Source organism: Heloderma suspectum, chromosome 7 (genome assembly GCF_057233095.1).
Source record: "Heloderma suspectum isolate Gila_16-S chromosome 7, 16-S_ref, whole genome shotgun sequence".
NCBI classification, from domain to species: Eukaryota; Metazoa; Chordata; class Lepidosauria; order Squamata; family Helodermatidae; genus Heloderma; species Heloderma suspectum.
Genome location: NC_139464.1, coordinates 77,414,202 through 77,441,173, shown reverse-complemented (window position 1 = coordinate 77,441,173; position 26,972 = coordinate 77,414,202). Strand labels below are relative to the sequence as shown.

At 42.9% G+C, this 26,972-nt stretch overlaps 1 protein-coding gene across 17 annotated transcripts in view; it reads left to right on the top strand.

Annotated features, from left to right (window-relative positions):
• The window catches only part of PPHLN1 (periphilin 1), a 72,340-nt gene that overhangs the window by 32,782 nt on the left and 12,586 nt on the right, over positions 1-26,972 (top strand). For all 17 annotated transcript variants that reach the window (XR_014784422.1, XR_014784421.1, XM_084810693.1 and 14 more), the window contains 3 exons: positions 4,484-4,566; positions 6,406-6,525; positions 9,384-9,524. Coding sequence is in view for 15 of the 17 variants with exons in the window: in XM_084810693.1 (XP_084666819.1) it covers positions 4,484-4,566; positions 6,406-6,525; positions 9,384-9,524 (344 nt within the window). In the remaining 2 variants the exon portion in view is untranslated. The remainder of the gene's footprint in view (positions 1-4,483; positions 4,567-6,405; positions 6,526-9,383; positions 9,525-26,972) is intronic.

The window sequence follows — 26,972 nt, the reverse complement described above, 5'->3', positions numbered from 1 at the left end:
GTTCTTTGCTGTTGGGATTAAAGAGAAGACTCAGTTCAGTTTATGCAGATACTGTTTGTTTGTCACAGAGCCTGGTTGGTTTAATATGCGTGTTTGAACAGGTTTGTCCATTACTGTATGCAGGAGAAGCTATTATGATACGTTGCAGGTGTGGGGTTTTTGTAATAGACCACGAGTTCACAAATGGCAAGTGGACAAAAAGGGTTTGGTTCAGATAAAAATCTTGCGGTTCTCTTTTCACAAACTGAATCTTGGAAAAGCCACCTTGACTATGGTAAAAGTAAATGGCAGAGAACGTCAAGGGGATTTTGCAATTTTTCAGGACGTGTTGGCTTCTCTCCTGGGAATTTTTAGATAAAAAGTGTTCCCCAATTGGTCTAGGGGCTCCCCAAGCCTTGTTGCAGGAGATACATGAGAAGAATGTTCTGTACCCAAACTCTTGGGTATGCAAGATGTGGGAAACTATTAATCAGTGTTTCTAGAAATCAATTTATGCAGCCTGTTTTGTGTGTGGTTTTTTTACAGCTAAGTCTACTTTAAAACAAAAGATTTGTGAAATAAGTCTCCAGGAAGACTGCACTAGTGTTCAGGGAAGCAGGATCTCTCCTTGGTATGATAAAGCCTATCAACTTTAGGTTCTTATTTCAGGTTCTTACCACAGGAGGGCTCCTACAACTGATAGGCTTCAAACTCTTGCATTGGAGACTGTCAGGGAGCAATATAAACAACTACCTACAGGAAACAGTTGTGTTTATGTGGGTCAGGGGCTATAGAGGATGATGCTCATTTTCTTCTCTGCCCCTGGAATTCTTTTTTGCAACCCTTTTCTGGATAACATCCCAGGATAACTCATGATCTGCTCAACAGATATTTCCTGGGAAATAAGTCTAAGCCTACTACTGTGAGGGTTGCAAATTTTATTGTAAAGGTCTGGAAAATTAGAGAGGCTATATGTGAACACGGGAATTTCAGGCCAAGGTGGTTGCCAAGATCTATTTTATTTGGGTCTGGTTTATGATAATTTGTCCTGTTAAATAAAATATATATATAATGTGTATAATGCCTGCTTTGTAATACATTCCACTGAGGCCAGGTGCCTTTCTTATCATAAGTGAGGTATGAAATCACAAAGGAGATGTGTGATTCCTTAGGTCTGTGGGTTGGACCTGGATTTTGGAATCAGCCCCCCCCCCCAAAAAAAAAAAAAAAAAACAGGAACTCCCTGAGGCCACTTTGCCATCTTTTCGGCACCAGCTTAAAACAGTTTTATTTACCCAAGCATTCTAATTTGTATCATCTCTGTCTCTTTGCAATTTTTATTGGCTGTCTTTTATTGTAGTGGTTTGATATTAGTGTTTTATTTTACTGCAGTAGGTTTTAAAATCATTACTTTATTGTATATTGCCATGGAATCTGATTTGATGAAGGGTGATATAGAAATGTTTCAAATAACTACATGTTTTGCTATGGCCAGAGTGGCCTTTTGACAAAATTGATTGAATAGCAGTGACTCGTTGAATGATTTGTTTGTATGATTCTGACAAGAAAGCATATCATTATTCACTTAATTGTTCCTTTTTATTGTGATGTCCAGAAGGTTAGGATTTTGTATAATTAATTTTCAATAAATAACATGTAAACATTTATATTTTAATTAAGATAACTAGGACCCAGGTTAGCTGATCTGGTGTTTGGAATAGCAGCACATATTTTCATAGCCTAAGACAAAATGTTTAGTGATGTGTGTATATAAGCACCATACTAAACAAAGGCAGAAAGTTTAATACATAAGTAATATCAGCAACTAACATTTCCAAACATAGAATCATCAAGTTGGAAGGGACCTCAAAGGCCATCTACTCCTTGAAGTGCTAGTGGTTCGATGTAATCAAGTTGCATATCTTTGCTGCTTAGGAAATAATTCAAGAAGTTGCTAAGTAAGGATCAAATAGAATGAAAGCACACTTTCAGTATATGGTAAACAGTGCTACCACTAAATCTGAGCAGCTGTCTTATTTTTCTCCTACTGTAAAAACTAATTTTGTATTATACTTTATGTTGTCTGGTCTTGTATGCATCACCAAAAAGTGTAGTTTCATAAACTAGTTCAGGTGCACTACTCATGCACAGGTTTTTAAATGGTTGGATATCAAAGTAGCATGACGATCAGATCCAAAACAGTATCATACCAATGGCAAATAAGCCATTGTACAAAAGTATTGAGACAAAACAGGCAAAATGCAACATAACAAAAACCAGCACCAGCAACCTGACCAGCAAGCCCAGCAGGCACCTGCCTGTCTGCCCCAAACAACCCTGTTCACAGCAATGGCATTCAAACTTTGAAAAACTGAGCAGGGATTGCACTTTATTCAGGCACTACATTTTTTTTAATGCAACAGCTGTCTCATACACTCAAACCCCTGAATTCCCTCCCTCCCTGGAAGCCCATTGCTCAGCTGTTCAGGTTGAGAGGAACAGGATTGTGATGGGGAGGAGGCACATGGGAATGTCCCTTCTGACGTTCTTTCCTTCCAAGTCCAATCATGCTCTAGCCAGCTCACCTAACAACCGTTTGGTGGATTGGCCAGAGAGCGATTAAGTTGGGAGAGGAAAACGTGGGGATTACTCTCCCTGAGCACCTTCCGCCCTGTCCCAATCACAATGGACTGGCCTGTACTGTGATTAAATGGGGAGGTTGGTGCACTGCCCCACCTGCCCAGCTGATTGGCACTAGGAAAAAAACCCAGTCAGTGGGGAGGAGGGATGCATGATGGTATCTGAATGTGAGGAAGTTTAAACCTCCCCATTCCTGCATGCTGAGATGCTGGGGAGAAGAGTGAGTGAACGTGAGAGACTGAGAGAGTGTGTGAGAAAGGGAAAGCTGTGTCTGTGTTTGAGAGTGAGGGGAAGGGGAAGGGAAGGCTGTGAGTTTGAGAGTGGGGAGAAAGCTGTCTGTGTGTACGAGAAAGGAGGAGAGAATGGGGTGGGGGGACACCAGCCCTGGCCATGCCCACCAGCAACATGTGGCCCCTGATGTACCACTCATTACTCCATGTGGCCCACAGTGGTAAAAAGGCTGATCAACTCTGATTTAGTTTGATATAAAAACTGCTGAATATATGGCTTTTCATTGCATTTCTGTGAATTCCTACATTTGGGGGGTCTATTAACACTGTCAGATTCCTCCATGATCATGTATGTGGTATGTAACTGTGTGAGTACTTGTTTGAACAGCACTGTACAGTGAGGGAGCTGGCAGCCATTTCCATGTTTGGAGCAGCACTTTTTAAAAATCAGATTCTCCTACATGTACAGGCTGTTTCACATGAGGGTTTGTTTCTTCTTTTTTTGCAAAGTTGTATAGTCATGTAAAAAGTTGCATGGAGGAATTGGATAGTGTGAACCAGCAATTTTAATTTATTTTATACCGTTGAAACGCATATGCGCACGCACGCACACACACATATGCGTGCGCGCGCGCGCGCACACACACACACACACACAGGCCCCCGTGGGTTGAATCCATACATGCTCTTACATGTGTGGTTCCTTCCATTCTTGGAAGAGATTTGGAACCAGTGGAAGCTTCTGCTGTAGAACGGGGAAGAGGCAAGTTTTGCCAATCCCCCCTTGGCCTTTCACTCCCTGTGCTCACTTGAAAAGCTGTTTCAGAGGGCTGGGGGAATCTCCAGAATAGCATGGGAGGTGGTGCTGGGGGCTGCAGAAGGAAGGAGGAGTCAGCAAAAACTACCTCCCCCCACTTCCTTCCAGCAAAGCATCCCATGAGAAGAAGGTTGAACACAACCAATGTCTGTAAATCGTGAAATAAAATTATCAGTTCCACATATCTAGAAAAGGCAATGTAGTCTTGTATGATGTGTGATTATGTGACTTGTAAAAACAATGGGATATATAGTCACTTGACTATAGGAGACATGACCAAAGACAAGCAGTCAGTCTGGTACTCTCAAGTGTGTTGCGAGATCCTTGCCTTCATTCCATCCATGTTAGATTTCTGTTGTAATTGCTTCAAGTGCCTAACAGTCCAATCCTGAGCAGGTTTACTCAGCGATGCTTATACACATATAGAATTGAAGCCTAATTGGTGAAAAAGTGATTCAGAAATATTAAACATACAAATTTACCTTATATTAAAAAAATCTAAACATTCTTATACATTAAAAACAGATAATGAGTCTTTTATTCTGTATTCCAGCTGATTAAGTCTATGGAGATACACAGTATTCCTGTCCCTCCCCTGCAAAATCTGGCATTTCCTCTTCAGGGAAGTCTACCCAAGTCTTACTAATTCAGGTTTTCAGGAAGCTAGCCTTTGGATAAATTGTATTAGGTGGTCTTAATCAATGTGAACTCTCACATAATCCATTCTGGTTAAGTAGCTATGTAACAGTTACTTTTACAAAGTTTTTTTAAGCCTATGTGATTGTAATAATACTTTTTGTGCTAATTCTGTATTTAGGTAAAGAGAGATCTTCATCTCAGTCTTTGAAAACTTCAAGAGATGTATCCCCTTCAGGAACTACAGCAGTGCCACCTTCAAAGGTGAGCTCATTATTAGACCTTAGTAGTAGAAAATAGTAATTTGGATACAAAAGGTCTAGGTTGCATCTTGGTCTCGGATTTGTACAAATATTTTCTTTATTGAGATTTCTGCGAATTAGTAATGTGGATTCTAACAGATTAAGCTTGGAGGGGGAGACTTGAGTTTCTTCATAGGGCTTAGCAGGGATGGAGAAATGTTATTAAAATCTTTCCATGGACCTATTCCTTCAGGGTGGTTTAAACTAGGGATGGCGGAGAATTCCACCACGAATTTCATTGAGGCCGAATGCACTGGCATTCGGCCCCCCGAAACCTGTGGCGGAACAGCCTCCCACCCCCCGCCACCTCACGGAATAGCCCTGGAACGAAACTTACCTGGGGCTCCGCTGGCGGCAGCTCCAGCGGCAGCTGCAGCTGGTCTTTCCAATTGGCTGCCGTGGCCGCCATTTGCATCCTGCTCTTTGCTGTGATAGGCTACGTAAGTATTTACGTAGCCTATCACGGCAAGCTAAAAAGAAAAAAACAGCGTACGCAAATGGCGGTGGCTATGGCGGCCGCCATTTGCGTTCCCTTTTTTTCGCTGTTTTAGCCTACGTAAATATTTACGTAAGCTATTACGGCGAAAAAAAGGGGGAACGCAAATAGCGTAGTGGGCGCTATTTGCATTCCTTCCCCCCCCCGCCATAATAGCTTACGTAAATATTTACGTAGGCTAAAACAGCGGGGGGAAAAGGAACGCAAAATGGCGCCCACTATGCTATTTGCGTTCCTTTTCCCCCCGCCGTAATAGCTTACATAAATATTTAGGTAGGCTAAAACGGCGAAAACAAAGGAACGCAAATGGTGCCCACTACGCTAGTTGCGTTCCCTTTTTTTTCGCCGTAATAGCTTACATAAATATTTACGTAGGCTAAAACAGCTAAAAAAAGGGAACGCAAATGGCAGCCGCTGTAGCCGCCGCCATTTGCGTATGCTGTTTTGTTTTTTTTTCTTGCCGGATGTCTGGCTGCGGGTGGCCCTGGCTGGCGGCTCCGCGGAATCTCCGTGGAGTGGAGCTGGCCGGATTAGGATTTTGGGGGGAGGTGCGGAGCGCCTCCCCCCTACCTTGAATCACCCCGTCGAAAAGGTAAGTGACTTTCGTACATCCCTAGTTTAAACTACTATTATATATAAGTTTCGAAATGCTGTTAAAAGTATATGTTAAGCTGTGAATAATTAGTTTTATTTAAAGCAGTTCTACAGCAACTAGTGACTGTAGTTCTGGTTTTGGTATTGACCATCAGGAGACAGTGTTTATAGTAAATATGATTAAGAGATAGGTGATGCAGAAGCTTACGGGTTCTCTGCCTTTCTGTCTCTCCTCGTTGGTTTGTTTTACATGTGCATCATTGCTACTCAGGACTGCCCCCTAATGTGAGTTTGAAAGCTACTTCAAATTCTGGTTTCAAATTCTTGGTTAACATTAGCCACGGTAAGAACCATGGTTAAAGCAAATCATGGAAGAGATGGGGAAGGAGCCAGTAGCATGCACCTGATCTCCTAACTATTCAGGAGGTTGGGAACATTGCATTTGCCTGTTTGTGTCCTTGAAAAAGATTGCTTTACCTTTAAGAAATTGGACATTTCTGTATCTTTCCAAGTTCCCCTTGAGTTTCAGTTGTCTTGAACTTGCTTTTAAAGTCTTTAACTTTCTTAATCCAGTAGATAGTTTTCATAACAGTAATATTTATCAAGTACTCTTAATGATACTGAAACTGTTACTTTCAGCTTCTCTCTACATATGCTATTTATACAACTTTACATGAATACCCACACTTTTCAGTTTCTTTTTCCCATTAGGCCTTGGACAAAAGTAACAGATTGTCAGAAAAGGAGCTTGCAGAGGCTGCAAGTAGGTGGGCGGCTGAGAAAGCAGAGAAAGCAGACACAAGCAATGTACCTGAAATTTCAGAGTATGATGTAAGTAAAAATAGTGCTAATAGATATTTGTCTATATAAACTATTTAGTTGTCTGGGCTTTCATGTGCTTCCAAATGAAAGACAAAACTCATAACATCTAACAGTAGAGGTTTGTAGCTGGTGTTTCACTGAAGGTGCCATGTATATTTTGCTAATCTAGCACTATTACTACATTTGGTAAGTTCACAGTTCTGCAAATATCTCTTTAAGCAGTCTTTAGTGTCTGCAATTAAGCTCCTGCAGAACTGGGTGTAACAATAAGAAATAAAGTTAGGGTCACATTTCTTTTAGCCAGTGTAACACATAATTGATTGAATTTTCTTCATTTCTGTATTAACCATTGGAAAATTAATACTCATTGAGTTAAATCCAGCAAAAGTGTCTATTGCTCAAGTCTCTTTGAAAACCAATGAAATTACAAGTGCAGTTTGTAAAGGGGTAAGTGGCGTGTTGCAGCAAATCCAACAAAGAATGCTATGGCATTGTAAAGACTATCAGATTTATTGTAAAAATAAATTTATGTTTACTCAAGTCTGCTTCATCAGATACATGAAATGTTATCCTCATTTGGCAGGATAACATTTGGTTATCCTCAGAGGGCCAAATATCAGTGAAATGAAAAACAGTACAGTTTGTGACAGTTCTGTATAAAGCTTAAGATAAAGCAAAGTGACTATTCACAACAGCAGTAATAGGGGAAACACAATCATTCCATCTGTAATTGGACAGGAAACCATTGCCTCAATTCAAGCCTAAGTATATAGAATCAAATTTTTTGGTAAGTTCTAATTCACCAATTTCAAGCTGGAGTCTCATTTTGCATTGTTACTATTCTGCAATAACAGACTTTTGATGAGACATTGAGCTGCTCCGTATATCATGCTGAACCATAGTTTAGTGCAACATGTATGAGGTGGACTGACCCTGAGTGAATCTTGGGCTCATGTGCTCCTCACGTCTCATTCCATGTAGCCAGGAAGAGAAGTTTGGAAGTTTTTGCTTCTAACTAACCATGGCTTGTTGTGTTTTTGGACTGACAAAACTGCAGTTGAAGTTAACTGGTTAGTTCAAAACAAGAAACCATGGTTTCTGAACTTGGCTTGTTTAAACTAGCCATAGCAAATGTTGTTCACAGTTCCAAGTCTGACACAGCAAGCTGTAGCTAACTAAAAGTGGAATGAAAGCTTTTGAACTACTCATTTCAGCCACAAAGTGATGAGAAGGAAGAGTGCATGAGCCTGAAGTTTGCTTGACCTTGTTTCAACTTGTGCTTGTCACATAGAACTATGGTTTAACATGATGTGCGAATGTGATCTTAGACTGTATACAGATGTCTCTTCAAAGAGAGGCAGGATGTTTTTTGCTGTTGTGTGACCTCTGCTTCTTTCTGCTCTTTATACACATGTACAGCCTCTAGGTCCAGCATTGTCAAAGTGCTGAGCCCATAGAATCCCAGAGTAGTTCTGATTCTGAGGTGGAGCAGCCGCTCGTGGGAGAGGAGCACGCTCATTCCTCCCAGGGCCAACAGCTGGCAGAGATTCCTCCCGCCAGCATTCCTGACATAGATAGCGGTCCTGGGAGTGAGAGAGCGTGGGAAGAGGGCTTGCTGGACGCGCGACGCCGATGCAGGGAGCAGCGCCAAATGGAGGGCGCGGAAAGGAGGCGTAGTGCCAAAGGTTGGCGCGCAAGCAACGGTTGCGCCCAGAGGATCCAAGGGAAAAGGGGAGGGACTCTCCCTAGCCCTTAAGTTCAGGGTCTGCCAGTGATTCTCCTTCAAATGGGGACCAACTGTTCCAACTCAGGGCGTAGGTACTCTGCTGCTCATAGCTAGTTGCTGATAGTAGAGTTGTTAAATTGTAAAAGGAATAAAGCTTTGAAAAGAATCCCTTTGGCTGTGTCTGGACTTGGCTACTGGATTAGACTGAAAGAGGCTGCCAAGGAGCTCCTGACAAGCATGCTCTCACTTCCCCCTTCATTGTGTTGTCATCAGATGGATCCGATGAAGTGGGCTATAGTCCATGACAGCTTATGTCAGAATAAATTTGTCTTCAAGGTGTCACAAGAGTCCCTGTTGTTTTTTGCTGCAATAGACTAACATGGCTACCCTCAAAATTGTCTGCTTTTGTTTTCTTTTTCATGAGCCTTATAGGTTTATCTGGTCAAACATTTGTTCAGTGGTTTATTTCCTTTAAAAAAAAAACTACTTAAAAACCCTTTCCAAGAAAGATTGGGAGTGGGTTGTTACTAGGACAAGGGCCAGCCAATTAGCAATGAGCAGAGCCCTGTTCCAAGGAGGAAGGAGGTGGCTTTGATTGAAGACCAGCCAGTCAGCACTATGCAAATCCAACTTCTGCTGCAAGAGAAGAACAGAACTGATGTAGGGGATAAAATACTACACCTTTCCAAATTTTGGAGAATGCTCTTCCACAGTAGGCACACTGCTAAAAATAATCTGTGTGCACCCTAGACTCAACTGGCTTTTCTTGGATTGTACCCATCACCTTTGAGGGGGGATGTCTCTTATTCCTCCCCAGTTGCACACTTAAAATTTGAATAGTAGTTTGCTGAAATTCCCAATAAGACATCCCTAACTAGTGTCACAATTAGGGTACAGGTCAAAAATATAAACTCCTCACTGAAAGATTAATAAAACTTTTCTAAATCCGGTTGAATTTATCTTTATAAATGCCTTTCCATTGATATAGCAAATTGGAAAATTTTCCCAGCTTGTACCATATAAGGTTGCTTGAAATATATGAATCCTGCCAGGATAACTATTATATGAGAATATATTTAGTTTAACATCTTTTTATTTAACTACACTTTAGCCACATAAAATTACTATATGTTTCTTAAAGGCTGCGTCCACAGAGCCGTTATATGTTGAACATCGTGAAGAAACAGGTGCCAATATTACAGAAAATAATGAATTGTTTGAAGACAGCCAGCATGTTAGTCGCTCAAAGGCAATTGCTGCAAAGACAAAGGAGATTGAACAAGTAAGCCTCGTGTTTGTTTTTATCTAACCCTTTGTAACTATTTTGTGTTTTTATTTCAGAACTGGGTTTGCCATACAACTTGACCTCTTAAGGCTTTTAATGGTGCTTTATAATATAAAGTTACAGTATGACCCAGTTTGCATGTAATGGCAAACCATTGGTTGTTTAACACGTAGATAGGTGGGGCATGCAGTGCCTCCCACCCACTCACTGCTTCCACTTTAAAGCTTTTCTTTAAAATGCAAAAACAAGGTTTATCTGTCTTGCTTGATGGGATTCCTAATTCTTTCCAAAACAGCATGTGGAGTGTTTCAGTGGCACTACAAGAGTGATTAATGTGCTACTGGCAGCTGATGCTTCTTCCCATGCCATTCCACTAATGCTTGTATCGAGGAGCCATGAAAGAGTTCCACTTTTAAAGATGGCATTGAAATAATTTAAAAGCAATAATTTAAAAACACACAAACCAGCAAAAAACGTTACACACATTTTTTTTAAAATGAAGGGCTTGCTATGTCAAGGGACTGTAAAGGCTATCCTTAGTAGTACCACAAATGTTAAGTGTCCTGTCTTAGTGTAGGTAAAACCTCTTGGTTCAAGTTGGGAAGCACAGGGTCTGATATTAAGGCTGTGTTTTCACAAGAAGCATGCATTCTAGTTTCTCATTGTCATATTTATTATTTAACAGTTTTTATCTGTTGATATAGTAGAACCTGCACCCATGTGATAGTTTTGTGAATATTTGCTAACTGTTGCAGTGGGTACAATAGAACCTAGTGGATGATGATAGCAGAACACATTTTGTCTACTGGCTATTGCAGCCTTCCCCAATCTGGTGCACTCCAGATGTAGTCTAAAACAACTCCTCGGTGATCATTGCCCCACTGTGTGGGGCTGATGGGAGATGTAGTCCAAAATGTCTGGAAGGCTAGTCTGTTGAAATATTGAATCTTGTAAAACCTGTTCCATCTCTAAATTATGGTGTACTTTACCTGTTTCCAGGATCTGTTACTGGGAAGGTAGCATTTTCTGTGGAACTGAAGTAGTCTTCTCAGAGCATAAGCAAGCTAATGAGACTTTAAAAATAAGTGCAGATTTGAAGCAGCTGCTCTTTGAGGCAGCTACAGAATGAACCACTGTAGATCTAGAGCAGGGTGTTTCATCCCTGCACAGAAGCTGTAGCAACAGCTGCTTAGAAGCCATATCTATTTTCAGACTGTGCTGAAAATTATTATTCTAAGATGCTCTGTTTCATTTATAGGGAATACTTGCATCATAGGGGCTGAAGTCTACTTGTATTATTTATGTTAAAATAATTTCATCAAACTCTAGATCCAAATGATAAAATGAGTTTGATATCTTTGTATTCAGTTTAGGAATAATTGACCAAAAATAAATCTACAGAAACTAAATTGGTTAAAATTTCCTTTTTATTTAGTGTACTTTGGGTCTGCTCCATTCTATAACTTCAGTCTTTTTGACATCTTTCGTTTTCTTTAAACCACATCTTTTTCTGTGGTGCCAATGGCAGCTTCGTCTCAGGACAAACAGCTTTGGAGAGAGGGGTTGTCAGTACTGTGGGAATAAGGGTTAAACCCTTTCCATGCTATAGTCCTGATCCTGATTCCCCTCAATTAGGTGTTATTTAAAAGGGGAAAAAGGACTATAGATATATTAAATGCAGTCATACATTTAACAATTTGTTTGGCCCTAAGAATGATTCCCTTTACCTTTTGCAAGATAAACATTACCTGCAGCTTTGTCAGTCCAAACAAGTAGCAAACATTATTAAAGTAGTCATCTTTTAAATGTAAATAAGGGTGCAGTCCTATTGAGATAGTTGGCAGCCTCCAAAGTCAGAGGCAGCTGAGTATCCAATGCAGGGCAGCTGGAGCACAGAGGTGAGGATCCCCTCGTGCTCCAGCTGCCCTGCATTTTTGGCTAGATGGGTGATTTTGTCTGTCTGGCCACAGCTTTGGGGAGCGGGGGGAAGGAGGCTGTGAAGTGCATAGGAAGCTGCGTAATGCAGCTTCTGCAGTCTCCTCTGCTCCCTGCCCCCGGGACTGCCCCCTTTTCCTTGTCTCCAGGCTCCGTTTCCGAGTGTAAAGACATAGCCAGTGCAAAGAGAACTGCACTGGCTGGGAGGGAGAGGGGTGGGGAGTGTGGTTTCTGGTTCCAACCTCAGATTCCAGAAACCAAAACACCCTATGGCCCTCTAGACAGTTAGTGCTCTCTCCATAACCTACTTATAAAATAACTTAAATGTTACATGCACTAACTCAACACAGCCAAGTGTTCTGAAAACCTGTTCCTGTGCATGTCCCAAGTTAGTGCTTTTGCCTTTACTAAATATAGAACTCTGAATAGGATTTGTCAAAATATCAATCTTTCAATTAATATGTTTGAACAGGAACTGAGGAAAGGAAATCTGTTTTCTTGGAATTTTTGCTTCCTGTTTCCTTGAAATTTTACCAGTTTTTTTCCTGGTAACCACTAGGTAAATCAAGCTGCAATTTTCACTTCAGTTCCTAAATTTAAGATTATACTTTTTATGCATTCTATTGCCTTGACTGATAATTCTTTGCTTGAGAGTTGTTGGGGGAAAAAATCACATTCCTTAAAAGTGGCTTTAAATGATATATGTGGAAAAGGTAATATAGTTGCATCATTAATACTTTGAAATGATGTTCAAGTCTGTGTGGTGTAGTGGCTAGAGTGTTGGACTGGGAGTCGGGAGATCCAGGTTCTAGTCCCCACTCAGCCATGGAAGCTCACTGGGTGACTTTGGGCCAGTCACAGACTCTCAGCCCAACCCACCTCACAGGGTTGTTGTTGTTGTGAGGATAAACTGGAGGAGGAGGAGGACTATGTACGCTGCCTTGGGTTCCTTAAGGTGGAAAAAAAGCGGAATATAAATGTAATTAATTAATTAATTAATTACCAGTATAAAACACACCTTCTCCTTGATTTGACATATCTGAGAACTAAATTATAATTTGTGTAATACAGATAATACAGTATTTTCATTATTGTTCATGAGTGGTTTTTACCCGCTTTTAGAAAAGGCCTTTTGTTGGCTCTTTGGGAAATATATGCTGGAATCCAAAGAGCTAATTTAGGCATATCTGTGGGCATAGGCACATTCAGTAGAATGTGACTTTTTTTACTCTAAAGAGCAGACTCTTATGCCTTATCACAAACTGCTTATGTATGTATTTATATTTCAGAAGCAGTTTGCTGATAGGACATGGGGGCCTGTTTGAAAAACAGAAGTCCCAATCCCTTTGGTCATGCAGAACTAGTTGCATAGTTTGGCTTTTAGCCTTAATGCTCGCTAGCCTTCAAATGCTTAGTATGCATAACTTCAACTGGGAAAAAGAGAGGAGGAGACAACAATGGAACTGTGATTTTACATCTTGCAAGTTGAGGTGAAAACTACCTGTATTTGTATTTTGTGTAACCCAAAGGACTGGCTCACATATAACACCAAAATATAGTTCAACCATCCACAGGCTTGTGCAGTCCTTCCTCTCCTTTCACACTTTGATGCTGTCTAATGTCTTGATTTGGTTAAACTATAGTTTGCCATTACATGTTGTTGTTGTGTTCATTCATTAAGTCGTGTCCGACTCTTCGTGACCCCATGGACCAGAGCACGCCAGGCCTTCCTGTCCTCCGCTCTCTCCCAGAGTGTGCTCAAGTTCATATTCATTGCATCGGTGATGCTATCTAGCCATCTCATCCTCTGCCGTCCCCTTCTCCTTTTGCCTTCAATCTTTCCCAGCATCAGGGTCTTTTCCAGTGACTTTTCTCTTCGCATTAAGTGGCCAAAATATTTGAGCTTCAGTTTCAGTATCTGTCCTTCCAATGAGCAGTCAGGGTTGATTTCCTTTAGGGTGGACTGATTGGACCTCCTTGCAGTCCAGGGGACTCGTAAGAGTCTTCTCCAGCACCACAGTTCGAAAGCATCAATTCTTTGGCGCTCAGCCTTCCTTATAGTCCAGCTCTCACAGCCATACATTACTACTGGGAAAACCATAGCTTTGATTAGACGGACCTTTGTCGGCAAGGTGATGTCTCTGCTTCTTACTATGCTGTCTAGGTTGGCCATAGCTTTCCTCCCAAGGAGCAAGCGTCTTTTAATTTCATGGCTACAGTCACATTCTGCGGTGATCTTGGAGCCCAAGAAAGTAAAATCTGTCACTGCTTCCATTTCTTCCCCTACTATATGCCAGGAAGTGATGGGGCTAGATGCCATGATCTTCGTTTTTTTAATGTTGAGTTTCAAACCAGCTTTTGCACTCTCCTCTTTCACCCTCAACAAGAGGCTCTTGAGATCCTCTTCTCTTTCTGCCATTAGGGTGGTATTGTCTGCATTTCTGAGGTTGTTGATAATTCTCCCGGCAATCTTAATTCTGACCTATGATTCATCCAACCCGGCGTTTCTCATGATGTACTCTGCATATAAGTTAAATAAGCAAGGCGACAATATGCAACCTTGTCGTACTCCTTTCCCAATTTGGAACCAATCGGTCGTTCCATGTCTGGTTCTTACTGTTGCTTCTTGACCCTCGTACAGGTTTCTCAGGAGACAGGTAAGGTGGTCTGGTACTCCCATCTCTTTAAGAATTTGCCACAGTTTGTTGTGATCCACACAGTCAAAGGCTTTAGCATAGTCAATGAAGCAGAAAGAGACGTTTTTCTGGAATTCTCTTGCTTTCTCCATGATCCAGCGAATGTTGGCGATTTGATCTCTAGTTCCTCTGCCTCTTCGAAACCCAGCTTGTACTTCCGGTAGTTCTCAGTTCACATACTGCTGAAGCCTAGCCTGTAGGATTTTGAGCATAATCTTGCTGGCATGTGAAAGGAGTGCAGTTGTGCGGTAGTTTGAACACTCTTTGGCATTGCCCTTCTTTGGAATTGGAATGTAAACTTACCTTTTCCAGTCTTGTGGTCACTGTTGAGTGTTCCAAATGTGTTGGCATCTTGAGTGCAGCACTTTAACAGCATCATCTTTTAGGATTTTAAATAGCTCAGCTGGAATACTGGCATCTCCACTAGCTTTGTTGTTAGTAATGCTTCCTAAGGCCCACTTGACTTCACTGTCTAGGATGTCCGGCTCAAGTTCAGTGACTGCACTATCATGGCTATCAGGGACATTCAGATCTTTCCTATATAGTTCTTCTGTGTATTCTTGCCACCTCTTCTTAATCTCATCTGCTTCTGTTAGGTCCCTGCCTTCTTTGTCCTTTATCATGCCCGTCTTTGCACAAAACGTTCCCTTGAGATCTCCGATTTTCTTGAAAAGATCTCTAGTCTTTCCCATTCTATTGTTTTCCTCCATTTCTTTGCATTGTTCATTTAAGAAGGCTTTCTTGTCTCTCCTTGCTATGCTCTGGAACTCTGCATTCAGTTGGATATATCTTCCCCTTTCTCCCTTGCTTTTCACTTCCCTTCTTTCCTCAGCTACTTGTAAAGCCTCATCAGACAGCCACTTTGCTTTCTTGCATTTCTTTTTCTTTGGGACGGATTTCGTTGCTGCCTCCTGAACAATGTTACGGACCTCCGTCCATAGTTCCTCAGGCACTCTGTTTATCAGGTCTAATCCCTTAAATCTATTCCTCACCTCCACTGTGTATTCATAAGGGATATGATTTAGGTCATACCTGAATGGTTTAGTGGTTTTCCTTACGTTCTTCAATTTAAGCCGAAATTTTGCAAGAAGCAGCTCATGATCTGAGCCACAGTCAGCTCCAGGTCTCATTTTTACTGACTGTATAGAGCTTCTCCATCTTTGGCTGCAAAGTAAATCTGATTTCGATATTGACCATCTGGTGATGTCCATGCGTAGAGTCGCCTCTTGTGCTGTTGGAAAAGAGTGTTTGCTATGATCAGCGTGTTCTCTTGGCAAAACTCTATTAGCCTTTGTCCTGCTTCATTTTGTACACCAAGGCCATGCTTGCCTGTTATCCTGGTGATTTCTTGACTTCCTACTTTGGCATTCCAATCCCCTGTGATGAAAAGGACATCTTTTTTTGGTGTTAGTTCTAGAAGGGGTTGTAGGTCTTCATAGAACCTATCAACCTCTGCTTCTTCGGCCTCGGTGGTTGGGGCATAGACTTGAATTACTGTGATGTTGAATGGTTTGCCTTGGATTCGTACTGAGATCATTCTATCGTTTTTGAGATTGTACCCCAGTACTGCTTTTCTCACCCTTTTATTGACTATGAGTGCTACTCCATTTCTTATAAGGGATTCTTGCCCACAGTAGTAGATATGATGGTCACCTGAATTAAATTTGCCCATGCTTGTCCATTTTAGTTTGCTGATTCCCAAGATGTCGATGTTCAATCTTGCCATCTCATGTTTGACCACCTCCAGCTTACCTTGATTCATTGATCTGACATTCCAGGTTCCTAAACAATATTGTTCTTTACAGCATTGGACTTTCTTTTCACCACCAGACACATCCACAGCTGAGTGTCCTTTCGGCTTTGGCCCAGCCGCTTCACTCTTTCTGGCGCTACTTGGAAATTCCTTCTGCTCTTCCCCAGTAGTATATTGGACACCTTCCGACCTGAGGGGCTCATATTCCGGCGTCATATCTTTTAGCCTTGTGATACATTCCATGGGGTTTTCTTGGCAAGAATACTGGAGTGGGTTGCCATTTCCTTCTCCAGTGGACCACATTTTGTCAGAACTCTCCATCATGACCTGTCCGTCTTGGGTGGCCCTGCACAGCATAGCTTATGGCTTCACTGAGTTACGCAAGCCCCTTCGCCACAAGGCAGTGATCCATGAAGGGGTTGCCATTACATCCAAACTGTGGTTTGAGCTTGCCTCCCAAACCAAAACTGGAAACCCACTTCCAATTCTGTTTTAGAGGGCAGGCTCAAACCGTACCTTGCCAATTTGGGTATAATGGCTAGCCTAAATTAGGAAGCTAGAATGAAGGAACATATGAGGTTACAGCTTCAAGCCAATGTCCAAACCAGTCCATGATCTTGTATACTACTCTTGTGTATGCGCATGGAGGCACTTGTCCAGTGAGATACCACCTTTCCTTTTTAACCACTCTACAACATGATGCTGACCAAAGATTTAAAAGAAACTGACTGGTTTCACACAATATGCCAGCCAATGATGGTTTGCTTTCCGGAGCAATCCATGATGGGTTAGTATGTTGTCTTGACCTGCCCGCCCCCCAGTGGTCTGCAGTAGAGGTTGTTTTGCCTATGATGGGCTAGTGTGTCGTCTGGCACGCCAGAGTGGGTTATGGCAATCACCTACAGAGCCGCTTGACAAGAGCGGCCAAAAATGCTGCCGCTGTTCTGCTCCTCTCGAGCAATCCCTGTTTCCGAGATCTGCCTAGAAACAGATTGTGCCTGCCCCCAGTGCTCCAACCTCTTCGCCACCCAACTCCTCCATTCCCCCACCTTCGGTGATGCACTCTGCAAAGATGCAAAGTTGTTTTCATTCACATGTATGTCTAATCAGCAGAGTGACCTTGAACAAACTTGTTTTCCTGCCACATTCAGTTGGGTCTCCGACTCCAAATCAGCTCCCCCCATCTCCTGCATGATGTCCAAATGGTATTGCTTGTCAACAAATCTTCACTTTGCCATGAAAATGCAAAGTCGCACATTTATCCTGTAGTGCATATGGTGGCTCCCCATAATGAAAACTGGTATATTAATTTTTGTCCCATTCTTGCAAACTTTCAAGGAGTTGGAACCCCCCCCCCCCCCGCCTTTGGTGCAATGCCCAGTATTAAGTAAGCCAAATAAGCCACACCCAATAAAATGTTTCTTTTTATTCTGTCTTGCTGATTTGTTGATGGTGAAGGGGTAGCTGGCTTGGAATTCAGGGCGACAGGTAAGGAATAGGGACTGGGGAGGAGGGGGAGGAGCAAGAAAGGAAGCAAATGGTTTGTTTCACATATGGATAAATCCTCACTTTCTACGGAGAAGCAAAGTTGCACGTTTTTCAAGTAGTGCTTGTGGTGGCTCCCCATAAGGGGAGCCTGTGTATTGAGTTTCGTCCCACTCTGTAAATTTTCAAGGAGTTAGAGGCCCTCACCCCTTTTTGTTGCATATGGGAGAAGAAAGGGATCTGGAAAAGGCTTGGAAATTCAGCTTGGAAATTGGGGTGGTAGGTGAGAAGGAGGTGGTAGGAGTGGGAAGGAAGGTCTTGGAAATCAGGAAGACACTGGGTAGGGCAGTTGGGGTGCAAGGCAGCGGGAAAGGATTGACACTGGGTTGAGAATGGGGGGAGCCGGCAGAGGTAGAAGACGACACCCCTAGCACAAAGCGGGCCAGTCGGAGAAAGGCTGCTGATGTAGTGGCAGTGCGAGGGATGGCAGGTATGGTTTCTACCACAAAGGAAGCTGGGATACCTGCCTGGCCAGGTGGAAGGACTACAGGGGGAGGAGGGATGACGGGGAGGGAAATAAACTATGCTGTGTAGCTTATTTGTCACATCATCTGACAGGAGCACAGTAGGTTGTTTGCCAAACAACCTACTCTGCGTAGCTTGTCATCCACTGTGGGCTAGCGTGATGTGTGAATAGGTCCACCAAGTCCTCCCTGGGTATTCATAATCTGTAGCTAACACTAACCGATTTTCTTACTTAATAGATTAAGTTCCTTCACATATTTTGTGAAATTGGTGTTGGTGTTTCTCCCATCAAGTGCAGGAGGCCAGCTAACTTGGGGAAGGCCCCGCCTCTGGGACAAGAAGACAGTCTTTGTCTTAGATTTTCCTTGGAGATGCCCTGCCAGTTTTTCTTCCTTCATTGTGGTGGGAGGCAGACTGTGAGGCTCTCGCTTGCAAAAGTGCACACACACGTAAAGAAAATGAAACTGAAGAACCAGGAGAGGAGAAGGGGGCTTTGCACGACAGCAGCAGAGTCAGGCTAATCCATCAGGCACACAGATGGACATTGCCAAACTGGTTCCTTTGAAGCCCCCGCCCCCTTTCGTTGTTCCTTTTCCTGCCACCACGGAGGCATGGATGAAGTGGGTGGGACCTTTCAGCCCCCGCTTGCCCGGCCTCAGTGTCTTCCCACTGCTGAAGAAGTGACGATCAGCAGAGGTGCCACGGAAATGCACCAGGGCCTCTTGGGGCTCCTTCCTGCCACATAAACTGATGACCTGGGACACAACAGAGGAAGCAGAGCACAACGGCGGAGAGGGAGTCTGTGGCAGAGCAGCCATCCTGAGTGTCGGCCATATTGGTGCCTTTGTCCATCATTGCCCCCCCCCCCCCCCCGGAATGACAGAGACACTGGAAAGTACTCTACCATTTGGACATCCACAGGGGGTTGGGGTCCCGAGCTCCCCCCCCCCATTGGAAAAAGGCATCCAGGAAACCTTCCTAGACTACCCATCCTTGGACTCCTTTCAGCTGGAGTGGGAGGACAGCTGCACAATTTCTCAGATGTTTTGTGGCACTTCTTCATGACATGCCACCTGAGAGAGCCATCCAAGCATCTGAAGACTCAGGCAGCCATTGAATACCTACTCCAAATCAGGGTAGTTGAGACAGTCCCTATCGGAGAGAGGAACTAAGGAATCTTCTCGGTCTTCTTCGCAGTCCCAAAGAAGTGTGGGGACAACATGGCTATTCTAGACCTAAAGAGAGTGAATCTCTACTTCAAGAAACAGAAGTTCTGCATGGAGATGTTGCCTTCCATATGAGAGAGCGTTATAAAAAGGGACTTTCTATACCGTCACATTCCCATCTGTCCCTCTCTGTTCCTGTGCTTCAGTTAAGAGAGGGAGCAGTTCCAGTTCAGGGCCCTGCCATTTGGACTGGCCTTGGCACCCTGGGTCTTTACAAATATCCTCCTAGTCCCAGTGGCCCAGTTTTGCAACACCCCAATTTTCCCTCCATCCTTGGAACAAGGCATCTGGGACAACTATGAGACCCTGTTGAACCAGCATTCCCTGGGATTCCTCATCAATGAATGGAATTGCTCATTGTCCCTGGCCCAGCCCTCTTCCTCCTAGGAGTGCTCCTGAACATCGACAAGGACACCATGACTCTGTCACAGGACAGATATTCCTCAGTAAGCCTGCTGGCCTCCGGCCTTTGTACCAAGTCCAGGGTACACCTGCAGAACTAACCCTAGGAATCATGATCTCATGCCAGTATTCAGTACAGTTCAGATTAGCCTGCCTGCAAGATTTCCAGTTTTGCCACCAGCTTCCAAACATAAGGCACAGAATTCACAGATGTCCTAAATCTCCCAGTGGCCAATAGGGCTCCTGTATGCTTTCCTGCCTCTGTCCCTAATCCCCAAGGTGGTCAGAAAAATAAGGAGCCAAGGAACGGAAGCGGTCCTGATAACACAGAACTGGCGAGGAAAGCCATGATATGGTAACCTGAGAAACCTCTTCATAACCAGCCCGGTATCTCTTCCTCCATTAAAAGACCTGAAGCAAGGCCCAGTCATACACCAGGACCCAGAGCTCCTGAAGCTGACTACATGGAGGTTGAGAATGGTCTTTCGAACAGACAGGGCTACTCTGCCAGGTGTCCACTGTTCTCTCCTCAAAGGGCCTCTACCAGTTGAACCTACGAATGAATCCGGAGGTCTTTCATCAAGAAGTGCCAGTGCACTGGGAGGAACCCACTCTCCAATAGCATTTCAGGGGTCTGTAGGAGAGTTCCTGCAGAATGGTCTGTTAGTGGCCTTTAAGCCCAACATGCTGAGAAGGCAAGTCTTGGCACTTAGGTCTTGACAGTCTTAGGCAAGTCAGGTAGCATGTACGCCAATGTTAAGGAATTTCTGATCATCCTATTTGCTATGCATAGATTACCCACTTGGAGTCTGAACGTGTTCCTGATGGCCCTGACCAAACCTCCTTCGAACACCTGGTGGTGGTGTCACTCGACATACTAAACCTAAGGACCATTTTCTGGTGGCCATCATCTCAGCCAAAAAGGTCTCAGAACTAGAAGCCCTCTCTTACAAGAGAGAGCTCTGCATTTTCTATGAGGACAAGGTGGTCCTATTACCAGATTCCTCCTTCATCCTGAAAGTCACCTCAGCCTTCCATTGGGCACAGGAGGTGGTAATCCATTCCTTCCGCCCTCAGCCATCCACTTCCCTAGAGAGGGAATGGCCCGACCTTGATGCCCAACAAGTGGTTAAGTTCTACCTTGACAGGCCCAGGCCACATAGCATGGTGCCTTGCTTGCCTTGTTTACACCTGCCTCCATAGGGAAGAAGGTATCTGTAGCCTCCCAGGCACATTGGCTGCAAGTGTGCATCACCCTAGCATCTATCTCCAGTAACTTCATAGAATCGTAGAATCATAGAATAGTAGGGTTGGAAGGGGCCTACAAGACCATCGAGTCCAACTCCCTGGTCAATGCAGGAATCCAAGTCAGAGCATCTCCGTCACATGGCTGTCCAGCCCCATCTTGAATGCCTCCAGTGTAGGAGAGCCCACTACTTCCCTAGGTGATTGGTTCTATTGTCGTATTAATCTAACAGTCAGGAAGTTTTTCCTGATGTTCAGCCCATTATTCCGTGTCCTGCATTCTGGGACGATGGAGAAGAGATCCTGGCCTTCCTCTCTGTAACAACCTTTCAAGTACTTGAAGAGTGCTGTCATATCTCCCCTCAGTCTTCTCTTCTCAAGGCTAAACATGCCCGGTTCTTTCAGTCTCTCTTCATAGGGCTTTGTTTCCAGTCCCCTGATCATCTTTGTTGCCCTCCTCTGAACCCTCTCCAGCTTGTCTGCATCCTTCTTAAAGTGTGGCGCCCAGAACTGGACACAGTAGTCCAGATGAGGCCTAACCAGTGCTGAGTAGAGGGGGACTAGTACTTCCTGGGATTTGGAAGCTATGCTTCTATTAATGCCGCCCAAAATAGCATTTGCCTTTTTTGCAGCCACATCACATTGTTGGCTCATATTCAGCTTGTGATCTACAACAGTTCCAAGATCTTTCTTGCTTGTAGTGTTGTTGAGCCATGTATCCCCCATCTTGTAACTGTGCATTTGGTTTCTTTTTCCTAGGTGCAGAACTTGGCATTTATCCCTATTAAATGTCATTCTGTTGTTTTCTGCCCAGTGCTCCAGCCTATCAAGATCACTTTGCATTTTGTTTCTGTCTTCCAGAGTATTAGCTGTCCCGCCCAATTTTGTGTCATCTGCAGATTTGATAAGCATTCCCTGCACCCCCTCCTCCTCCAAGTCATTCATAAAAATGCTGAAGAGCACTGGGCCCAGGACTGAGCCCTGCGGTACGCCGCTCGTTACCTCTCCCCAGTTTGAGAAGGTCCCATTGATAAGCACTCTTGGAGTCCGATTCTGTAGCCAACTGTGGATCCACTTGATCGTTGTTTCATCTAGCCCACTTTGAGCTAGTTTGCTCATCAGGATATCATGGGGCACTTTGTCAAAAGTTTTGCTGAAGTCGAGGAACAATATGTCCACAGAATTTCCAAAGTCCACAAGGGAGGTTACCTGATCTAAAAATGAGATCAGATTCTCATTTAGCAATACCAGGGGAGATCCTGGCTCATTCAGTAAGGGAGATGGCCAGGTCAACCCCCTTCTGGGAAAGGGCTCTCCTAGAAGAGATATCCAAGGCAGCTACCTGGTCCTTGGTCCGTAACTTCACCGGTCACTGCAAGTTCAACTCATTCTCCTCTGCAGAAGATGACTTCAGGAGGTACATCCTCCAAAGAGTCCTTGTACCCTAGCAGGAGGCTAGTATGGAGGGATCTATTGGTCCACCCAGGAATGCACTGCTTTTTTACATCCCTGCTAGCTGGCCTCCTGCACTTGATGGGAGAAATGGAAATTCTTTACTCACTGTTGAATTTCTGTTCTTCTCAAGTAAAGGAGGTCAGCTATGTTCACCCTTAGGCTAACCTCCTTCTAGGTAACACTAAGTCTAGGCAGATCTCACTACCATTTGTTCCCACAGCTTGCTTGCTGCTTCTGGGCCCAACAAAGAAACAGAGCGTTCAGCAAACGAAGGAAATCCTGACCTGCTACGTCCTGACAGTGGACAACATCACGGGAAGAATCAACTGGCAATCCCAGGGCAAGCCCTGTCTTCTCTGGGAAAACCTAAGCTGGAGAATGCATCCTGGCCCTGGAGGCGGAGACTTCCCCAAGCTAGCTGGCCTCCTTCACTTGAGAACAGAAATTCACCAGTCAGTAAATCATTTCCCATGTCCTTAACACAAAACAATACATCCAACTTTGCACCTCTTGTCCTATCTTGTCAGAATTCTCAGAGTGTGCAAATGCCTTTTCAGAATTCCTAAATACCTCAGAATTAGAAAATAGAGAAGATAATTAAAAAACCACCCATAACTCTCTTTGAGTACCTTTGCATTTGTATCTTGCACCTTTTAGTTTTAATCTGGTATCTGAACTGGTCTGCCACCTCTATTTGAGCAAGTGGTGTGTAAAATTATATGGCAGGGAAAATGCAGAGTGTATTAAAAGCGAATCAGTGTAATTCCCTATGGTGCATATGTAGGGTCAAGCTTTATTGGAATATTTTGTTGGAATGAATATCTGTTTTCAACAGCAAATTACATTTCTTCATCTCTACTAAAAATATTGTTTCTATGCCAGCTCAATGGACTCCACCCTTACTTAACCTATGTCCTCCTTTAGATAAAGGCTAAATTAAAACTTCTTCCTGTGTGGGTCTATAAACATAAAACCAGAATTATTAATGCCTTTCTAGCTAGCAAATCAATACTAAACAAACAATTTTAAAAAGATAAAACACCCTTCCTGTTTTTGACAGAGAACAAGCTTACTATGGAACAGATTTAGGAAACAGCTTTCAATTACTTTGCTATTTTTATAATAAATCATTGAAGGGTGGGTCCTTCCCGTAGTAAAAAGCTAATTACTCCCTAGTTGTATTTTGAAATGTTCTGAGTAAAGTGATCTGAACTTTTTTAATCTTTGGCATTCAGTAAAAGCAGTTTAATACATTTTAAAGGGTTTGTACTAGCAGAAAGCACTTCTGCTCATGCAAGGTGGGATGCCCACTTTTTACTGATACCCATTGTAGCACTCATTTTCCTGAAAATTGGGAGGCCCTCTGGAATAGCGTGGGGTATGATGCAGGAGGCTGCAATAGGTAAGGGGAAGAGAGTGCCCAGCCTTTCATGGGCCGAAGTGCTTTCTGGCAACACAAAGCCACTGTTGGATACCATCTAAAGTTAATTTGTGACAAGATAGCAGCATTTAGTAGTGTTATTCTTGATGCAGTCCAACAGAATTACATTTTTCAGGCAAGCAGTTTGAAACATGAAGATGAAATAGGAAATCAAAGGTTTGTAACATTCTGTAGATACTTGAATGTAAAATGTCTAAGTACCTTGTTTAACCTCATCTAATCATACAGTAGAAGGTGTTGTGGGAATCCAGTGACCCATGTCTGAAGGTCCAGTAATCAAATGAGCCTTCTTCCATATGAAGGGGAATCCCGTAGTAGTAACAACACCAACAACAACAACAACTCATCATTATCACCATCGTCTCAGGAGCCAGAAATGGAAATGCAGAGCTGTGAGTGCAAAGTAAAATCCCAGCTCAGCCACAATTTCCAGTGGGTGGCCTTGAGCCAGTTACCATGTTGCTCTCAATTCCACAGCCGCAAGGGTACGTTATTGTTGTTTAAGATCTCTGGTTCAGACTCAGGATCTTTAATAATATTCCTGCTGCTCTTTTATGTGACTACAAATGCTTTCTATTATGCCAAAATAAAAGGTCAGTAACATTTTGACCTTTAAAGCCTTAAAACGGTTTGGGACCAAGTTACTTGAAAGACCGCCTACACCCATATCAACCTGCCCGTACTTTAAGATCAGAAAGAGAGGCCCTTCTCATTTGCCCACCCGTGAGAGCAGTCAGGTGGTGACCACACGTGAGATGGCCTTCTCTGCAGTGGCCCCACACCTTTGGAACAAGCTGCCATCAGAGGTCCACCATGCTCTGCCATTGCAGACTTTTAAGAAGGCCTTGAAAACATATTATTTTACCTTGGCCTTCTATTGATATGACTGCTACTGTTGCCGCTGTTAACATTATTGTTGGTTTTAATAGTTCTTATTGTTGGCTTTTATTGTTTTTATGTTTTTAACATTTTTAATATTTTAACTGTTTTTATGTATTTTATTGTTGTAAGCTGCCCTGGGAGGGCTTCTGCCCTGAAAGGTAGCTAAGAAATATTTTAAATAAATAAATAAAATGGTACTATATGCATACCTTCTTACTCTGTCTCCAGTTTCCTTCCTTCCTTCCTTCCTTCCTTTCCTCCCCCTTTCTCCCCACCCCCCTCTCAAACTGGATGACAGTAATGTCTGTATTCTGGCTTCGACTACAGGAATTCTCTTCCAGACATAAGGAATTATTTTAAGAGCATTGCTGCAGCTGTATCTATTTTTATATGGAACTGTATTCAATGGGGTTTAGTCCCTAGTAAGTTTTACCTCACATGGTGCTTTCACAAGCAGGGAAAAAGTAAGCTTGGGGGTGTGCCCTTGCAAACTCCAGCTTGAATTTGAATTGTTCCAGGAAGTATTTTCAGACATTTGCTTTTTTAAAAGGAATTACTTTTTTGTGTGCGTTAGAAATTCTTGTTTGTAATGTACCCATATATTCCCCTTCTCACTTGATGAATCATTGCATTTAGTTTCCATTTGGTTAACTTAGTTTGTTCTCAGCCCGTCTACCACCCTCAAGGCAACTTCATAGATTGTGTAATAGGATGTTGCATGTGAGAGTTTGTGCACAATATGACAGCTAGTATCTAAGGTGATGCAGCACATATTAGCCATGATCTGAGAGCACATAAAATCAGTGTACAGCTCATAAACAGTGTTTTTCTGTGAGCTCCATCCCAATGCTCTTGTTAAAAAGAAAAAGCAAGTCTGCCCATCCCTGTTACACAGATATACAAAGCTTTTCCCAGGATGGATGCACAGTTTGGTAGAGTGAAATGGACTTTGTTCTGAAATCCACAGATTCTTTGGATACTGATGGCTTTTTTCATTCAGGTTTCTTAGTTGGGAGGAAATAGCTGCTCAGTATGTTCAAGTGGATCTTTTGGTTGTAGCTTAATAGTTTATACCTGTTCAGCCATCTAGTTAGGCCAACAGCAGGACAGTGTTTGAAATTACCAGTTATATTTCATTATAATTAGATGGTACTTTCATTCCATTTTTTCTCCCTAAGGGAAAATAAGGCTAAATATAACATTTAGTCAGATGGGTGCTCTAGTGATATGATTGTAAATATGGCATGTGAAGTAAGGCTTAGAAAGGATGGCCACTGCAGTTTCTCTTGAGGATCACTGAACTGTAAATGTCAAGATTAAAACCAGTTTCATTTCAAACTTATTCTTGTGCGGTTTGTTAGTACATGGTATATTTCAAATAACAGCATACTTAGGATCCTTTAGCTTTTATGGTGATGTGCTATAAATACAGGGGTTCTTGCTTTTTAAAGATTGACTACTGATTAGCATGAATTTGTTTAACCTGCTGAAGATAATGTGAATTTCAAAGTTGAAAAAAATGAAGAATTGATAAAAAGGAATAGGATTATTCATCAATAATTAATGGCAGAAAACCTTCCATGAAAAGGTAACCAGTAGACAAAGTTCCCTAATCCAGTTCAATTATCTTCATCAGCTAATAAAGTTACGTATTATGCTCCTAAGCTTTCTTCCAATGGAAAAAGGCATGTTATAATATTAGCTGTATGTTGAAATCTTTAGCCAGACCATAATGCTTAAATCACAGAAGACTGAACAGCAACCAAATTATCTTCAGCACCTAACTAAATGTATAGGCCTGGGTGCCTTCTGGGTACATTAACAAGGGCCCCTTTTAAATAATAGCTATTTTTATCACTATATACCAATAGCAAATTCTTTCTCAGAGTATAGATTCTTGTCTAGCTAGAGCAGTGTCATCTATGCACAAGAAGGAGGCACCAGCAGGCTTGTGAGAATACAGGTTTGCAGAAATTTAAAAAAAAAGGTTAGGAAAAAAAAAATCCTGAAGCGGGTGGGTAGGTCACAAACAGCTCACTGAGGACTGAGTGTGCACAGTGGGCAAAAAATACTGATGAAAGGGGGAATGGAATGGAATATCTTGGAAGAGGGCATGGCTGGCTAGAACCTTGAACAAAGTCCAGTAGGAAAGCAAAATGGAGAGAGGATAACATGGGTTGGTGCCTAGAAGTGGCTGTTGAAGAGAATGGTGTGGCTGCAGCAGCCCTGTAGGCTACAAAATGAAGCTGATCAACTGGAAGGGGAAGGCTAGATGAGAGAGAACGCAAGGAGGGAGTAAGGAGGAGAGTGTAAGGTGAGCAGTTGTTTTGCCCCATTTCTCTTTTTTTCACCTCTTGGGAGAAACGAGCAAAACGCCAGTGAGAACCATATCATTGGATA